General features: G+C 39.4%; 1 protein-coding gene across 4 annotated transcripts in view; it reads left to right on the top strand.

Annotated features, from left to right (window-relative positions):
* Positions 1-19,555, top strand: part of ARMC8 (armadillo repeat containing 8) — a 77,302-nt gene that overhangs the window by 49,800 nt on the left and 7,947 nt on the right. For all 4 annotated transcript variants that reach the window (XM_042456696.1, XM_042456695.1, XM_042456694.1 and 1 more), the window contains 11 exons: positions 1,656-1,736; positions 3,891-3,966; positions 4,056-4,146; positions 5,851-5,911; positions 7,711-7,911; positions 9,814-9,909; positions 13,348-13,430; positions 14,215-14,296; positions 15,425-15,511; positions 16,718-16,810; positions 18,932-19,081. In XM_042456696.1, coding sequence (XP_042312630.1) covers positions 1,656-1,736; positions 3,891-3,966; positions 4,056-4,146; positions 5,851-5,911; positions 7,711-7,911; positions 9,814-9,909; positions 13,348-13,430; positions 14,215-14,296; positions 15,425-15,511; positions 16,718-16,810; positions 18,932-19,081 — 1,101 coding nt within the window. The remainder of the gene's footprint in view (positions 1-1,655; positions 1,737-3,890; positions 3,967-4,055; positions 4,147-5,850; positions 5,912-7,710; positions 7,912-9,813; positions 9,910-13,347; positions 13,431-14,214; positions 14,297-15,424; positions 15,512-16,717; positions 16,811-18,931; positions 19,082-19,555) is intronic.

Raw genomic sequence — 19,555 nt, 5'->3', positions numbered from 1 at the left:
AGGACATTGAGAAACTGGAGCGTGTCCAAAAGAAGGGCGACTAAAATGGTGAAGGGTCTGGAAACCATGTCCTATGAGGAACGACTTAGGGAGCTGGGCATGTTTAGCCTGGAGAAGAGAAGGTTAAGAGGTGATATGATAGCCCTGTTTAAATACAGTACTTGAAGGGGTGTCATATTGAGGAGGGAGCAAGCTTGTTTTCTGCTGCTCCAGAGAGTAAAAGGCACGGAGCAATGGGTGCAGGCTCCAGGAAAAGAGATTCCACCTCAACATTAGGAGGAACTTCGTGACAGTAAGGGCTGTTCGAGAGTGGAACACACTCCCTCGGAGTGTGGTGGGGTCTCCTTCCTTGGAGGTCTTTAAGCAGAGGCTGGATGGCCATCTGTCAGGTATGCTTTGATTGAGAGTTCCTGCATGGCAGGGAGTTGAACTAGATGGCCCTTGTGGTCTCTTCCAACTCTATGCTTCTATGATTCTATGAATTAGCTTTCAGTTGTAAACCACTTAGACACTGCTAATTCAATATGAAGCGGTATATAAGTGAAGCTGTTTGTTTGTTTGTCTTAGGATATGTCATAGCTGTAGTGGTGGCTAGGGCTCCATACATATGTTAACTGCTTATATTTTGATGTTGCCAATAGCAAAATGCTCCTGGGAAGAGCAAGGCTATAGATGTCTCTCCAGAGGCTCCGCGTAAGCTTTGACAGCATTTATGCTGAGCCTGGCTCTATTTCTCAGCAGTATTAGGAGATGTAGGTTGTGCATAGGTGTTGCTCCCTGTAGGACTCAAGCCTCAGTCATGCTAGTTGGGACAATGACAAGAGGTGTGGTCCTAGGAAGGGTTTCTCTTGGCCTTGCCAAGCCTGATCCATCTCAGGACAAAGTTCAATGGGAAACCCTGCATGTGTGTTTAATGGGGCCCAGTTTTTGGACCTACTCCAGGGCCCGCATTACCTTAAGTTGACCAGGCCACAGCCATATTTGGAGGGCTGAAGCAGACAATTTCTTTTAATTCTAGGTTTAGAGTTCTTAATGATATAAGATGTGGTAATTCAGTGCATAATACCATTTAATTTTCTTTCCCTATTTACTCTCTGTCTGATAAAATTTGTGTTACATGGAATAAAGCTGAGAATGATTTATAGTTATGATCATTTTCACTTAAATTTTGTTGGTGTAAAACTGTAAGTTCGACTCACTAAAATGAATTTTTTTGTCGTCAAGGTAAACTTTAAGTTAAAAGTGTAGCTTATTTATGTGTGTTTCTTTTAAAACAGTCACAGGTAGGGTTTATGACATTCCCCCCCCACCAACCTGTCATGCAACTGTAAAGATGAAATTTGTCTCTAAATTGTAGTTCATAGCGAGGTTATTTCCCTCAGAATTGAGGCATTGGAGGAGAATTTATTCTTTCCTATGGGTGCTATTTAAATACTATACACTGTAATTTGACCCTTCCTTTGTGAATTGCTACCAAAAGCCAATAAAGTTAGAGTTAAATTGAAAGACAGTTTTAGTCTTGACTCCAAATCAGTGAAATTAAACTTAAAAAATCAGCAGTCATGAACATATGTGTCACAAAGACAATAAGTAATTATATTTCTTCTCTTTTGACAGTATATTTAAATAGCTGTGGTTTGGTTATTTTTTAACAGGGTCCAGATCACCAGACAGTCCTGTTTAATCATGGCGCAGTGGAGAATATTGCTCATCTGTTAACGTCTACATCTTATAAAGTAAGACTTTGAAATAAACTCTGTTCTGTAAAATTACTGCCATTTTAACTTTTTGAAACAGCATCATTGGTGGAGTGAAAGTGTTAAGTATGAACTGGTTCTGTACTGATGAGAAAGGGGCTGCAGATAACACACACACACACACACACACAAATGTGAGGAACTTTTCAAAGGATGTTTCCTACAGAGCAGGGATGGGAAGGACCCCTGGGGTCTCCACATGCTTTAAAATAATTTTTTGGCCTGCAGTGAGGAAGTAGGAGAAAAAATGTAAGAGCAGGCTTAGTAGATTGTGGAAAGGTTGTGGAAAGTTTTGACACATAGATAAAAACAAATTAATGAAATCTACAAATAGGATTGTATTTTATTGAAGTCAAGTATTTGTGCTCCATATTTAGCTAGACTAAAAGCAATATCTCACTGTAAGGTGTCTTGCAAGACTGCAAGAAATGGATTAACAACTCACTGTGCAGAAAGAAAGTATTTAATCACTACACCCCTCTTTAGGCCTCTTTTAGTGTCTCACCTTTCTGAGAAAGAGTGGCAGAGGAAAGCTAAATACAAAATATGAGAAGTGTGGGAGAGCAGTCCTTCTTTCTTAAAGAATGCTTTCTAGTTACTGTAGTGAGGATAACAAAATACCTGTACTGATGACCACTTTACAAAGTTGGAAATATGTACCTGGAAATGAAATGAGTTCACTTAGGGAACATAATCAATTTTAGCTGTGCTTCTGTACAACCAAGAAGTGGACCAAACTCATGATGTAATTGTACTGATGTGATTTGATTATATGTATGAATCCTAATGTAATTTTGATTACTTTAAGTTCTGTGTATTGGATTTTAGCATTTTGATTGGTGTGCTACCTTCTGGCCCGTTACAGATGGGCACTCTAGGACAGACTGAGTCCGTTCTAGGGTTAGAAAGGGGCGTCTCTTCCAGACGCCCCTAACCCTAGCACGGACTGAGTCCGTACAAAATGGTGGTGGCCGTTCCACACAGCCGCCATTACGACGTCACGACCGCACCGCCTCCAAATGAGGTGGTGCAGACGTCACGTCTTTGCGCTGCGCCAGGGCGCCTAGAGCGCCCTTTCAGCAACATAAGAAGGAGCTCCGAAACGGAGCTCCTTCTGGGGTTTGCGTCACTGGGAGATCAGGTTCAGTTTCCCATTTGAGCATAAAACCCAGTGGATGACCTTGGGCAAGTTGTAGCCTCAGAGGATGGTGATGACAAACTTCACTGAAGAAACTTGCCAAGAAAATCCCATGATAGCATTCCCAGGAGTCAATAACAACAACAACCACAAAAACAATATAGCACTTAAAAAGAATAATTTGTATCTTGTCATCATTTTAAAAATAACATAGAGACTAGCCAAATAAACTGGCTGGTGAAGAGTTTAGAGTTTTTTCCATTATTTTGATATAAATCTATAACAGGATTTTGCCATAGAAGAAGATATACCACATGTGCAGCCATCTCATAAGTCCATTGTTCAATTTTAAAACAGTTTAGGGGTGTATAAACTTCTGATGGCGTATTACCGGTGTTGCTGTTGTTGTCCTCTTTTTGCCATCCTGCAAATCTGAAAGTTCAGGGAGGAAAATAACTGGCCAAATTATCATCAGGAACAGAAGAGAAAGCTAGGAGTGACAAGAATGGTTGATAAGAATCTGTGCCTTGTTAAATGGAAGGAAACTCAATATAGAACACTAGGTAGCCTACATAAGAACACTCAAGTGCATTCCAATTGTATTGACTGGGGCAAAAGCAAAGATGTTAGTGACCTCCTGCCAAAATCCAAGTGTGCAAAAAGAAACTTAAGAGACCTTGACGACAAGTCCATGTGTTTCTCTTTGGAAAGCCTGTCTCACATTTTGGAAACTTATCACTCTAGACTAAGGGTGGGTAACTGCATGGGGGCAGGGTCCAATTTACTGTCCCATGAACCGCCCTCCCCAAAGCATGCCCAAAATTCTCACATTTACTGGACACTCCTTCTCAAAATGGTGACAGGAAATGAATGTTATTGTTTTTAAGGACTTTCCATTTGTGTTTACATGCTTTTTAATGGACTTCTAACAGATTTTATGTCAAGTGATAGTATTCATTGAACTTTCATAAATATAAATACTCTTGTTTTCACAGGTTCAAATGCAAGCACTGAAATGCTTTGCAGTTTTAGCCTTTGAAAACCCCCAAGTATCAATGACTCTTGTAAATGGTAAGCTGAAAGTTTTGGTGCTTGGCATGCCAGTTAGTAAAAAGTCACAATTTAATTATGTTCTGAAACATATTTTCTCATGTTTTCAGTGTTGGTTGATGGAGAATTATTACCACAAATCTTTGTGAAGATGTTACAAAGAGACAAGCCTATTGAAATGCAGCTCACATCAGCCAAATGGTAATCTTCTCTAGGATCTAACAGTAGATCATGTTACATTTTATATTAGATCACATGTAGTTAGAAATATGCTACACTATCCCATACAATAAATAAATAAATCCCAAAATCCAAAACCAGGGTTAGGCTGTGATCCTTATGGTTAGCCTCAGCAATCATTTTGTACATGATTCAGTGTTACTTTACTATGTGGAGTGATCCAAATTCAGTGGTTCATTTGTTGGCATTTCCAGTTAAATTATCATCAAGCAAGTGCTCTAAACACTGGAGAAATATTAGTATAGGTTGAGTCTTCCGTTTCTGAAATGCTTGGGACCAGAAGTGTTTCGGAATACCTCTCATTACAAACACAAAATTCATTTATATTTCATATACATCTTATGCACATAGCCTGAAAGTAATTTTATACAATATTTTTAATAATTTTGTACATGAAACAAAGTGCACTTGAACCACCAGGAAGCAAAGGTGTCACTTCCTCAGCCACCAATGAAAAAAAGTTTGGTTTTGAAGTACAGTCTGCTCTCCATATCCGTGGACTTGCCATTCGTGGATTTCAGCACGTGCAGACAGCAAGCCTGCTTGGGGGAGAAGCAGAGGAGAAGGAGGAGGAAGGAAAATGAGGAAGAGGAGGTGACAGTGGTAGGAAGAGGAGAAAGGAGCAGGAGGAAGGAAGAGGCAGTTGAGGAGGAGGGGGAAGAGTGGCAGCGTCGGAAGAGGAGAAGAAGGAAGAGGAGGAAGAGTGGCAGCGCAGCGATGGGGAGTGGAAGAGGAGGAAGGAAGAAGAGCAGAGGCGGTGGGAGGAAGAGGAGGAAGGAAGAGGAAGAGAGAGCAGTGGCGAGGGGAAGAGAAGGAGAATGAGGAGGAACAAGGAAGAGGAGGAGGGAGGAGTAAGAGTGGCATTGGCAACAGGGAGGGTAAGAGGAAGAGAAAGAGGAGGAAGAACCTAAGAAGGAGGAAGTGAGCGAGCCACCTGCGACAGTGAGGCAGGCTTTGGGGGGCCAGGTCATCAAAGTCCCATTGTCCCCCAATGGTGGCTGTGCCAGCATTGAGGACAGTGGGATTTGAGCATCCAAGGATTTTGATATCTGTGGGGGAATCCGGAATGGATCCCCCATGGAATCAGAGGGCCCTTTGGATTTTGGAATTCTGGATATGGGAGACTCAGCCTTTAGGCAGTACAGAAATGGACAGTAGTCTCACTTGGTGCAAGGTGGCTTTCATATTATCCTTGCATACAGCTGTTTTCCCCAGCAACAATATATATTGGCCTTCCTCCAACAGTTCTACCATACTGGCTAGGGTAATGTTACCTTAATTTATAGTTTAATTTAAGAAAGGCTAGATTTTATAGTCCCATTTGTTTTCATTGGGAAAATCTATCAGGTGTTATGACATACTTTTATCTGGGTTTTACACATTTTCAGTTAGAAAAGTTCCACTCTTTTGCATTTCATTTTAAAAGGCTGTATTTAAATACCATATGGAAGGCTTGAAATAAACTTGAAATAAATTTTTTGTATGTGTAAATGCCATTGGTAATTCTAACCAAGACATTATTTAAACAATCTAACATATGATTTAGACTTATCCATTGTGGTAGGTCTCTTTGGGGTAGTGTAGACCATCTAGCCTGCCATTATTTCGTCATTATCTAAATATATTGTATTTGACCGTAAATTAGTTTTCTGATTTTTTTTGTAGCCTTACTTATATGTGCAGAGCCGGAGCAATCCACACTGATGATACCTGTATTGTATTAAAAGTAAGTTAGACCCTTCACAGTACTTAACAGTAATTAGCCAAATGCAAGTTGTGTCATGAACTCTGTTACTAAAACCAGTGTCTCTGATAGGGATTTAGAAAGCACCTAATACAGCTGTTCCTATTTGTTATGATTAGTAAATTTGCTATGGTTAATAAAGTTACTGATTTTATTTATATATTTAAGAAAGATGTTGGCTTGGTAAAGTTTTATGTGAGGTTTTTTTTAGTTCAGTGCCATTTCTTTTAACATTCACGATGGCATAGGAACATCAGTAGATTGGTGAAAGATGTACTCAAAGATCTCTTAATATAGACCTTTGAAAAGGTATTGCATTAGGAAATGTTTTTTTCAATTAATCAAAATCAGAACTTGGAGATAATGTGTTACAATAATGTTACCTGTACAGTACTTTGGCTGTAACCACTTGACTTTTCTCCTCATATAATGATACCTCTAGACATTCCTGCTATCTAGGGTTGCCATAATTCGCTACTGAAAACCGGGACAAAATGTAGGACAAAATTTAGACCAAAATATAGGACAATTGTAGGGTAAAATTTAGCCCAAAATGTAGAACATTTTTTTCCTTAAATGTCCTACATTTTGAGCTAAATTTTATCCTACAATTGTCCTACATTTTGGTCTAAATTTTGTCCTACATTTTGTCCCGGTTTTTAGTAGAGAATTATGGCAACCCTACTCCAACCACAAGAATGAAAACTGGCCTCTAATCTTGTGAAACATCTTTGCTTTGTTTTTGTTTTTGTGTAAAAAATACACACCCTCAAGCCTTTAGGGATAGAAGCATCTCATCTGAAAGGCTACAAGTGCTCTTTAAGCCTTTTGGAAGTGTTGGTGATGAAATTTTGTGCAGATGCTCTGTAGCACCATTGCTCTAGAATGCCCTAGAGCAGGGGTAGGCAACCGTTTTGAGCCGGGGGCCGGGTTGCTGTCCCTCAGACAACTGGGGGGCCGAAGCCAAAAAATAAATAATTAAATATTTTTAAAAAAAAATTAAATAAATAAACTGGGACAAATGTAGGACAACATCTTCAAATGGTGGACACTTTTTTAAAAAGTGGAGGGCACACGAAACAATTTGCTGATTTTTTAAAAAAATGTTAATATAAATGCATGTTTCTGAGGCTCTATAGACAATTGCCCCTGCGTGCGAGAGGCCAAAGGCCCCAGTGGCAATCGGTGACAGGACCGGGCTGGAGCCAGTCCCAAGGCCTCGTCGGGCCACAGGTTGCCTATCCCTGCCCTAGAGCAATGGTTCCCAAACTTTGGTCCTCCAAATGTTTTTGACTTCCCAGAATTCTTGATTGTTGGCCAAACTAGCTAGGGCTTCTGGGAGTTGAAGTCCAAAACCCCTGGAGAACCAAAGTTTGGGGCATATCACTTAGAGCAACCTAAGAGAAAATTACATCAGGAATGTTTCCAGTAGGTTTCAGGAGCACATATAATGTTTCAGAAAATACGTAGCCCACAAGCTGGACCTGAGGCCCATAGAGACTATTCCAACTCTGTGGTTCTATTAATGTTTGGCTTGGGGTGGGGTAGTAAATTAGCCCCTTCTGCCATAATCTTAATTGTAACATGGTAACAATGAGTACTGTGAAGAGTTACAGTCATTATGGAGACTGTGGAATCACTGACAATGATTCCGGGTTTGTTACAAAGAATGAGTAATATAAAAACTTACTTTAAGCAACATTCCAAGCTTGATCTTTCAAAACAAATAGAAACTTATGTATTCATAAAAGACAATCTAACTGTCATTTTGTACCCTTCAGACACTACCATGCTTGGCAAGGATGTGTAGTAAGGAGAGGCTGCTAGAAGAAAGAGTAGATGGAGCAGAAACTCTTGCCTATTTGATTGAAGCAGATATTGAGCTGCAAAGAATTGCCAGTATTACTGACCACCTTATTGCAATGCTTGCAGACTACTTCAAATATCCCAGTTCAGTGAGTGCCATCACTGACATTAAAAGGGTAGGTTCCCAGGAAATTCAGTGTTACCCAAAACCCTTGAAAACTTGTAAAAGTATATATGTGTGCGAGTACTCAGTTCACTATCTTTACTGTATGTAGTCCCTGGTTTGTTATCTGTGGGGAATGATGGAAGGTTTGGATTTCAACAGAGGCTGAGATAATGAATGAGTCTTTTAGACACATAGGCACCTGTTTGAGTTTCCCATTTTGCCTTAAGTGAAGAAATGGCTTTGAAACAAACCGGGATGTGAAGCTGTGGTTCAAAGTTGGCTTAGTTACCTACTTGCTTTGAAGTTTTAGACTAAATAGGAAACTATTGTTAATGGAAGACTTTCTGGTTTGTTTCTTATGCCTCAGAAGTAAAGGAGCATGCATCATCCAAGGCTCAATCAAATCTTAGCTTTTAAGACTAGATATGATAGTCCAGTGTGATTTTTCTATCACAGGGATTTTTTTCCCTTTATAATATTATGCTAAGTTAGCCATTATGGGTAAAACTTTGAACTTTGAATAAGATTTGAAATAAGATTTGAACATTTTGATTCAGATTTGAATTTAAAAAACAAAGTCTCTGAATGCCCTACATACCACTTAGATGTAAATTTACAGCGCTTTATAAATAAAAGATAATAATAATAATAATAATAATAATGTTGCATCATTCATCTCATCCTTGGTGGTCTTTTGTGTAACTTTGATCCCATCTTTAGAGTATCCAAACAGCAAAAGTATCACAACAGTTTCAGGTTATTCAAACAATACTTTGCAGTGAGTGAAATTTCTATAGTAGGTAGTATATAGCAGTGGTTCTAAAATGGTGGGGTGGAGGGACATGAAAGTTGCTCAAGCAAGACTCAAGGCTCTGATCCCTTCTCCTCCTCCCAAATGGAGATCTTTTAAAACCGGTGTTATATGGCTGGTCCTGGGAGCACCAGTGACCAGCCTGGCTGCCATGTTCTGCACCATTTGCAGCTTCCGAGTTTGGTATAAGGGTTGCCCCATGTAGAGTACATTGCAGAAATCCAATCTCGAAGTTACCAGAGCATGTACAACAGTTTCTAGGTCCCTCTGGGCCAGGTATGGGCGCAACTGGCGAATCAGCCGAAGCTGATAACAGGTGCTCTTGACCGTTGCATTCACCTGAGCAGTCAGATGAAGCGACGAGTCAAGAAGCACCCCCAGACTGCGCACGGAGTCCTTCACAGGGAGCGTGACTCCGTTCAGGACAGGTGGAACCACCGCCATTCCTGGACCAGGAGAACCTATCACTAGTACCTCCGTTTTCTCTGGATTCAATTTGAGTCGGTTTTCCCTCATCCAGCCCATTACTGACTCTAGAAAGTAAAGAGATGATATTTTGCTAAGCAAGTTGCCTGAAAAGTAGTTGACATAAAATTTCTCACTGATTCACTGGTAATTGAATCCTGTAAGATTATACTATAAGATTGTCTGATTTCCAATGCCATTATTAATAATTTCACGTCATGCCTTCTGCTTAGGAATTCTTAGTACTTGCTGTTTAAGATTTTGACTCTCACTAAAAAGAATGGAGTATTGCCTTGGGCAAGACACAAAATATTGCGAGTTGCATGAACTGTTAAGACAATTACAATTACCTATAATGGAAAATTGCACTCAACTGATGCCAACATTCATTTGTACAGCATTAATTCAGTAATTTTGCATACTATTAATGGAAACATTGCAGAAAATGACTGGTGCACATGTTTCTCTTAATAGGTGCTTGGATAGTTGTAGTGGAAGGTAATTAAAGAAGATATTACTTAAAAACAACTGTCACTTTATTGTTTTGTAGACTGTACTCTGTGGTGTTAGATCTCAGAGCAGGTTCTGTGTGAAAGCAACTAACACTCTTTTTTTGCTTTTGGCATTTTTAAATAGCTTGATCATGACTTAAAACATGCTCATGAACTCCGCCAGGCTGCATTCAAGCTCTATGCTGCACTTGGAGCAAATGATGAAGATATACGAAAAAAAGTGAGTCGGAAATGAGGTGTTCTCCAGTACCAATAGCTCTCAGTCAGTAAGGGAAGTCTTTCTGGAATATGTAATGATAAGCATTTACTCTGTCCTCTTGGGTCACTACAGTAGGTAGAAAAAATTTCCTCTTTTGTCTCAAATACAGTTTTGTGTCCTTGCCAAGAGCCTTAGGTCTCTGAAAGACAAATATTAGTAATTTTCTTATTTTCTGCCTTGTTTGAATTTATGTTTTGCAGGAATTGTCTTCCTTTCTTGGGCCTTCTGATTTGGTGACTGTCAGAAACATGTGCAAGAAATCCTTTAGATCTGTTTATGTTTTTGCTAATGCATGGGAAGTTTTGTTCTTACTACTAGTAGCTTTGATAGGTAGAGGTTTCCAGCAGATAACTGGCCATCTTGATGTCATTTATGTGTGATATTGCTCCACAGAAAAACTGCCACAAGAGTACTTTTGTCCTTTTCCAGTATCCTGCAAATAACTTTGGGGGTAATTACTGTTTGCTTTCACTATTCTTGTACAGTCATAAAAATTAAAGTATAGCTGGCCCCTTGGATTGTCACTAATTACAATAGAATATCTTTAGAATATTTTGATGCTTGTGATATTTGAATGCATGTATTTAAAAAATAATAACTGTTCATGAATGATATGAAAAAAGTGTTATATTTTCCTGACACCAGGGTAAAAATGACTGGAAAATGCATTGCCTAAACAAATAGATTTCAGACCTTGAAAATGTATATTAAGAGACTTTTTTTTTCATAGAGAAACACATCATCTGATTTTCCTTTTAAGGGCATGACATTAAAATATAATGGTTGTATGGTAAAATAAGTATGGTGGGATACAGGCTGCCCCTTTGGGGCAGCCTGCACCTGCCCCTTTCCCCGACGGATCAGGGCCTCAGCTGCCACAGCGGCAGCCCCGGAGGCTCCGATCCGCCGCTTTTCCTGGCCTCAGGGAAGCAGCAAAAGCAGCGACAACGGTGGGGAAAGGGAGAAAGGGGCCTCTCTGCCCCTTTCTCTCTGTATCACTGGCGCGGCCATTTAAAGGCCACGCCAGCGATACGCACGGTGGATGGAGCTGCAAAACAGAGCTCCTTCTGGCACTGCTGAACGGGCGCCACAAGCGCCCTGCAGTGTCGCCAGAACGTCACATCCGTGCTGGGCAGTTTGGTTGCGGTACGACCATGACGTCGTAATGGTGGCACCCATGTAGACAGGGCACAGGGTTGCAGGGCGTCTGGAAAAGACGCCCCGAGGCAACCCTAGCATGTATCCAGGCTGGCGCAAGTCTGGATACCGCCTATGATGCTTTTGCACATCATGGAGTTTCTTTTTGTTTCACTTCCCTCCTTTAGCCTAGTGGTTGCCCCAAAACTGTTTCCCAACATTTTGGAGCTGTTTGAGGGTTAAGGGTGCTGCCAGGGAATGGGGAAATTGCTCCTTCTCCTTACATTGAATGTTGTTGTTGTTTGAGTGGGCATCCATCACTGGATACAGCCTCGTGTTTCTAATAATGTGAAAACATTCCATCGTGAACATGAAAATACGGTTCACTGTAATGTCATCACACAACCATGACTATTTTTTTCTGTGTTGTCCAGAGAACAACTGCAACAAGAGGGCAAACAAATTGCCTGGCTTAATTTCTTGCAAATTAAAGAAAGATTCAATAAAGATTTAAAAACAACAGGAATTGAATCAGACCAGAAGGCTGTTGATAAAATTTTATTAGGAGGAGAAAGAGGATTTATAAAAAAAAACTTACAAATTTTTGTTAGATATTGAATTAAAGGATGATACTATTAATGACTCAGTGATCTGCTGGATGCAAAACATAGGAAGACCAATATCTTTAGACATATGGGAGCGTACATGGAAAATCAACCAAAGTTTACAAAATGTAACACATTAAAAGAAAATTGTTTAAAGATGTTTCATAGATGGTATCTAACATCATCAAGGCTTTCCAAAATGTCTAAACATCATGACGGCAAATGCTGGAAATGTAAGGAGAAAATTGGTACCATGTATCACAGTTGGTGGTAATGTGTATTAATTAAATTTTTTTGGCAAGACATACATAGAGAAATGCAGAAAGTATTACAATTAAACATCCCTTTCTTACCAGAATTATTTTTATTAAATACAGTAGATATGTTCCAACCTAAACCGAATTCAAACAAAACCAGCTTGATCCTGTATATGATTTCCACAGCCCGAATTGTTTTAGCCAAATACTGGAAAGTTACAACAATTCCCTCTACAGAGGAATGGAAACTATAAAGCCCTACATGGCTTGGGCCTGAGTTACTTGAGGGACTGCATCTCCCCATATAATCCACCCCGCACACTTAGAACATCCGGGAAGAACCTGTTGGAAATACCATCTTCCAGATACGTCTCCACATCCCAGAGGGCTTTTTCTGTAGTAGCCCTGCAGATCTGGAATAGTCTTCCCGAGGAGCTCCGTCTTATGACCCCCGTGGAATCATTTAAAAAAAACCTTTCTCTTTTGCCAAGCCTTCCCCGCTGTAGAATGAATAGTATTTTTGATGCGATTGATTCTCTGCCTTACCCTGCTGTATGTTGTCCATAGAGTTTGTAGAATTTTATATTGGAGTTTATTTATCCTGTTTTTATGACACTGTGTAATGGTTTTTAATTAGACTGTAACCCCGCTTCGATCCTGTGGGGGAGGCGGGGAAACACAAATAAAAATTATTATTATTATTATTATTATTATTATTATTATTATTATTATTAAAACTTCAAGAATTTTGGAGTATGGATAGACTATCCATGTATGCAGCAGGGAGAACAACTCAAGAAGATGAAAATAAATGGAAAATAGTTGAAAAAATATGGTATCCAATAGATTAAATAGGCATTATATAGAGGACAGATGATAATTTGCAAGTCCAAGCCCTTAAGACTCTATTTATTTACAGATAATGTAAGGTTTGACATGCATACGGTATATCATATTTTACAGGGTTGCGATGCACTCTGTTTTAAATTTATAATTAATAATAGGTTTATCACTTTAACAACAACTTAAACAGGTATCCTTCCTTTCCTTTCCACCTTTCCCCCTTTCTCCTATTCCTCCCTTCCTGTTTGCCCCTTTCCTTCACTCCTTATCCTTCGTTCTTCCTTTCCCCTCCTCTTTTTTCCTCTTCTTTCTTTTCTTTTCTTTTCTTTTATCCCTTCTTTCTTTTCTTCTTTTAAATATTGTATATACAGCTTTGTTAACTCTTTATTGTATATATGTTTAAAACAATTAAAAAAACCTAACATAGATCATTTATGTAGAGTATAGGTTATTGAAGCAAACATGTTAAATATCATAGCCTATTTTAATCATTGGCTTACTGTATAAAAGCAACACTTCCCACAGTTAACTTGATTTTGCCACTGTTTTCCTTTCAGATAATTGAAACTGAAAATATGATGGATCGGATTGTGAATGGTTTGTCTGAATCTAGCATCAAGGTGCGATTAGCTGCAGTAAGGTATGAATTTATATGGTGTGAATAGCATTATGTTAGGGATGCTTAGCCTGATGGTTATGTGTTTCATTATCTGAGATATGTAGTGGTCTAAAAATATTAGAAGATTGTAAATCACATTTAACATTAATTATGGTTTGAAGAGAAAGGTAAGATCTAAATTTTCATATTTCTAAATATTTTGTATTTAAGATCTAAATATTTCATATTAAGCATTTAGCTTTGCATGAAAATTTATATGTTGTATAACTGAAACACTATTTAACTGTCTCCTGTAAGGGTCTAATGGGTAAGATATATTTGATATTAACAAATTTCCAACTTTTCTTTTATGGAAAAAGAACCTACAAGTGTTAGTATCACCTGAGATGTGGAGATGAGTGGGCACAAATGTAGGCAATAATTAATGATGAATTTAAAATAGCCTTTAAAAAAAGTTTGGTATTTTATCTATAGCAATAGCAACTTCATTTATATACCACTTCATACTGCACTAAGCAGTCTCTAAGCAGTTTGCAACAGTAAGCTAATTGCCCCCAACAAGCTGGGTACTCATTTTAGCAACCTAACTGGGATTGAACTCATAACCTTGTGGTTTGTGCTAACAGGTGAATTTAGGCTGTGAAGATTATTGTGCTGATTATATGCACATTTATTGTTTTATGCTACAATTAATTCATATTGGACTTTGATTTTGGATCATAGTGAGATTTATAATTGATTTTAAAAATATTTCTCAAAATGCAAAAGAAGTACCTTTTGGCTCATGTTTCATTTATCTTTGCAGGTGTTTGCACAGTTTATCAAGATCTGTACAACAACTCCGAACAAGTTTTCAAGACCATGCTGTATGGAAACCATTAATGAAGGTAAACCAGTTTATATGTAATACACTTGAAGATTAATTATTCTGGTATAATTCCAGCACATCTACTTTGTTTCCCCATCAAAATACTACATATTTAACGTTACATGGTGGGCTCATAATATCTGGGGTTGGTTCCAGAGCCCCCTGTGGCTATCAAAATGTGTGGATGGTCAAGCCCCATTATATACAGTGGATTGTAAAATACCGTCCCTTATATAAAATGGCCAAATCCAGGTTTGCCTTTTGGAATTCTTTAAAATTTTATTTTCAAGTCATGGATGCTTGAATCCGTGGATAAAGAATCTGTGGATATGGACGGCCAACAATATTGCTGTATCTCTGATGTGCAGAGCTACCTTACAGTGAAGGCTAAAGGTCACTAAGGCCCAAAACACACAGGCCAAATAAGTGGCTTCCAGCCACTTTGGGGGCATGACGTTTAGATGGCACACATCTCCAATATGGCTGGAATCTGCTCCAAGGCTGTGCTAAGGCGACAAGAGCCAGACCTTTGAGGAGTGGGTTAAATCTGCTCCTGCCAGTGCCCACTTGGGACTGTTGTGGTGGCCTGCTTTGGAAGTGGGCCATGCAGTTGCCATGGTCCCGGCGCACCCAGGGCTGGAGTGGCCAGAGGCTGCTACTTCTAGGCCATGTGCTTAGGCCTTAAGTATACAGTGGACTTTTTTTATTGACAGGCTGGTGATCTGTGAATTAGATAGTTCACGAATTGCCACACTTCATATTATTCAGCAGTGGTGCAAATGTGTTGACATGTCTGTGACAAAGGAGTATCTTCTGGTTTTAGCACCTAAGAGGGAGGCATGTTTCCTGCTTCTCTTTCCCCAATTGTGTTAAGATAATAGGGATGCCACCTGGGTGTCTGTTTCTGCAGTGACCACTCTTCCCTGTCAAATGGTGAACATATGAATTGGGAAGTTCCTGAATCTGGACAGGCAGCAAGGCAACTCAAACATTTATTAGCAAGGGCACCAGGAATTCTCCATTGCCTTCCCTCCTGCACCTCTGTGTAACTATGTTGGTTGAGTGTTACTTGTCATCTTATTATGTGGGGTCTTATTTTTATTTCTGTATTATTCTAAATCCAATAGAATTCTTTTCTTTTTCTTAGGTATTACAGAATGCTCCAGATGAAATCTTAGTGGTAGCATCTTCTACTCTATGCAACCTTCTCTTAGAATTTTCTCCAAGCAAAGAGGTTGGTTGAACTTTTTTAAAGAGAGAAGTATGTTTATGATTCTTTTTGAAATATGAAATGTTTGTCATGCGAGTTAATATCCACAGGTTGATGCAAAGAATGTCATACCTTTGTCCTTCCTAGCCTCAGGATTTCATAACTGAAATAATAACACATACACACAACAGATCATGCTCCCGCTTCCAGTTTCATGACTGTAACAGCTATTTCTGCCCCACAAAATAAGCCACAAACTCACTATACTGAAATGTTGCTTCAGATGAAGGCAATCTAGATTTATCTGCCTCTTCACTACCTGTAATAATTCTAGGCAGTATTCAATAAGTGGTGAGGCACTTCATTATGTTGCAGCAACCGCAAACATATTCTGTTCAGTCCCATATAAATTAGAGACCGTGCAGTGTAGTGGTTTGAGTGTTGGCCTCTTATTAAAAACCAGGGTTCAAATCCCTGCTCAGCCCACTGTGGAAACCCACTGTGTGACCTTGGGCAAGTTGCACGCCTTCAGCCATAGAGGAAAACAAAGGCAAAACTCCTTTGAACAAACCTCTGCGAAAGGTTTGTCTTAGGGTCACTGTAAGTTGGAAACGACTACAAGGCACACAGCAACAGGTAGTTGTAGAGGTTGCTTTATTAGCATCCGAAACTGGCATGTTCAGTGTTCAAGAATGTGCTGTTGTGTTTGAAATGGATGAGAAATCAACAAGAGTAACTTACTGAGACCATAGAGTTATGGAATCAAGTTGGACATAAAAAAATTCCAAATACAATTCATCTGAAACAATCAGCCTCTGCAGTTTATGAAGGATATAGGATGTATTGTCAGGGAAGCAAAGGATATGGAAACCAAGGTTTACTTGTTATTAGACATCTGCTATATTTCAACCACTAGGCAAATGCAGTGCAGAAGCCTTCTTTTTAATAAGAAAAGGATCTCTGCATATATAATAATGTTTTACTAGCTAAACTTATACCGAGAAATTGCTTTAGCTATTCATAAACATATAATGGAGTTTTTAAGGTATAAAATCTTACCTTTCTTAAATACATTACACGTAGCAAGCTTAAACAAGCTATCCATACATAAGTATTGGTTTAACGGTGTACACATCTAAGTAGTTAACTGAATTCTGTGTATGCGTGTGTGCTCACACTGGTCAGTTTTTAACTCAGATTTCTAAATTGATAACATTTTTGACCATTTAGCCTATTTTAGAATCAGGAGCCATAGAACTTCTCTGCAGTTTAACCCAGAGTGACAATCTTGCCTTGCGAGTGAATGGCGTTTGGGCTTTAATGGTAAGAACTAATGTTAAGCAATTCATACTGTGTTGCATGTTAATTACCTCCTTTCCCCAAAGTGCCATTGTGATAAAATTGAAAATGAGAGGGATTGCAAGGTAAAATTTAAGACTGAAAATTTGTGAGTTCAACATTGTTTTTAGGGATGTGAAAGAAAGCCTTTTTTACTGCTAAGAAATGCTCCTTTTATACTACAGTTATTTGGATGTTTATATATAGTCACTCTTCCTCATTTGTGGAGGTTAGGGGTGCAGGACCCAGTGAAAGTAGAAAAAACTGCCTCTAAGAGGCAAAACAGATGGTGAGTAAAGGGCGGCTGAACTGCCTCTTTGAGTACCGTATTGAGGCCACAGCAACCGGATGCCATGCCCCCAATCTGGCATTTTCCAGCCTCAAAAGAAGCAGTAAAATGCCTCTCCATTTTGGGGCAGAAAAAAGCCGGCTTTGCTGCCATGGCTATTCTGTGTATGTTCGGCACAATGTGTGTAAAAGCTGCACTGCAGAAAAGTTGTGATGCCACCTGCCGTCTGGTCAGGTGGGTGGTGTGACGCTGCTTTGGGGGCAGTCACCATGCCCTCGCTCCACCTCGATGCTGGCCCTTTTGGCCAGTCTGTACAGCCTCCAAGCTTTCAAAAAGCATGTTATAGGCTCTTGTCAACAGTGACAGCATATCACTTCATTTTTGACTTGGCCACAAGCATGCCTTAGCTAGGTTTTAAATATTTTTCCAGCCTATCATTCTCCTGGTCGCTGGTAGTTCCAGGACAGACCACATAACACCTATTTTAAAAGATTTCCACTGGCTACCCATTCGCTTCCGAGCTCAATATAAGGTGTTGGTTTTGACCTATAAAGCCCTAAATGGCTTGGGCCCAGGGTACTTGGAGGACCGTCTCTCCCCATATAATCCGCCCCGCACACTCAGAACATCTGGGACCAATTTGTTAGAGGTCCCTAAATCCCATCTGGTGAGGACCTCACAGAGGGCTTTCACTATCGCCGCCCCCTCATTGTGGAATAAGCTCCCTGTAGAGCTCCGTTCCTCTGCATCTTTAGTTTCTTTTAAGAAACAATTAAAAACGCATTTATTCCAGCTGGCTTTTTCACTTTAGGTAATAATGTTTTTTCTCTGCTCCTTGTTCTCTGTTCTTCGACCCCAGATTAGTGCAATATATTGTCTTTTTCTTGCCCCTAGTGAATTGTGATTTGTATAGATTCCCGTTTCTACCCCTAGTAATGATGTTTTTAAACTTTTTATATTGTGATGCTTTTACCTGTATTTTATTGTTTCTTGTCTTGTAAGCCGCCTTGATCATGCAATTGGAAAGGCGGGATAAAAATAAAAATTATTATTATTATTATTATTATTATTATTATTGTTATGCTGCTCCTGTTCTTCCCCATCCACCCCCTCTCAATTTCCTCTCCTTCCACAAGAGCGAGCTAGATTTTGAACCCTTTCCCAGCCTATCAGTCTCCTCATCCTACTCCTCTTCTTCACAATCCACCTCCTCTCAATCTCTCAGCCTTCCAAAAGAGACAGTCAGAATATTGATGGGCTGAACAGGAATAGGGTGAGGAGACTGATGGGCTGGAAAGGAGTTTAAAACCTGACTAGCTCTGTTGGAAAGGTATGAGATTGAGAAGAGGTGGATTGGGAAGAACAGGAGTGGGGCAAGAAGATCGATGGGCTGGGAAATGGTTCAAACACTGGCCTAGACTCTTTCAGAAGGATGAGAAATTGAGAGGAAGGGTAGAAGTCAAGCTAAGTAAACAGCAGCTACAAACCTGCAAATAGTCAAAACTGAGAATGTGGAGGGCTGACTGTAGTGTAAGTAGTGTAGCGCTACCTTGGGCCTTGGCTTGTGAGATGAGGAAGCTGTGATATAAATAAAGTTCTTCGTGGTCTCTGCGAATCATAAAAATGGGTTTTACTGCGCCTGTGCAGTGCTCTTTGGAAACTTCTAGAATCACCGGGCAAAGTTAACTTTGCAACATATAGCAACTTTTTGGCAGTTGTGGTACTGGTGATTGCTGCTTGGGTAATGGAACTACGTCAGTTTTTGAAGAGTATTGGGGTGACTGCAAATATGAGATCAATTTATTGTATCTCTTTAGAACATGGCATTTCAAGCAGAACAGAAGATCAAAGCAGACATTTTACGAGGTTTAAGTACAGAACAGTTGTTTCAGTTACTCTCAGATTCTGATGTAAATGTGTTGATGAAGACTTTGGGACTACTTCGAAACCTTTTATCAACTCGTCCTGTAAGTAAAATAATAAATCAGTTCTGACATTTATAACTTATTTTTAGACTTAAAATTTTTCTGTGGCCAAATGATAAATCTTCTCTTCTGTTTTTTTGATAGGCTTTGTAAGATTTTGATGACTATTCAAATTAGTTTTATTAGACAGTGTTTATAAACTGCTACAGTTTGTGTGATTACTGGCAGTATCTGCTTTACTTCATCCCCTTCCCCACTGCCATTCTCTTCTCCTTTTGTATCATGTCTTTTTAGATTGTAAGCCTGAGGTGGGGGAACTGTCTAACTAACAATTTGTAAGCTGCTCTGAGAGCATTCCTAAAGAGTAGGGTATAAATGCAATAAATAAATAAACACAAAGGTTCTGATGCTGGAGGAATGTCATAGCACTCATCATCAGTGGCTTGAGATACTGTTTGTATAAAGAGCTGTATAAATGAGAAGCAAGACCAGTAAACATAATGCCTTTACAGTACT

The sequence above is a fragment of the Sceloporus undulatus genome, chromosome 3, assembly GCF_019175285.1.
Source record: "Sceloporus undulatus isolate JIND9_A2432 ecotype Alabama chromosome 3, SceUnd_v1.1, whole genome shotgun sequence".
In the NCBI taxonomy this organism is placed as follows: Eukaryota; Metazoa; Chordata; class Lepidosauria; order Squamata; family Phrynosomatidae; genus Sceloporus; species Sceloporus undulatus.
This window is presented reverse-complemented; position numbering and strand designations above follow the sequence as displayed.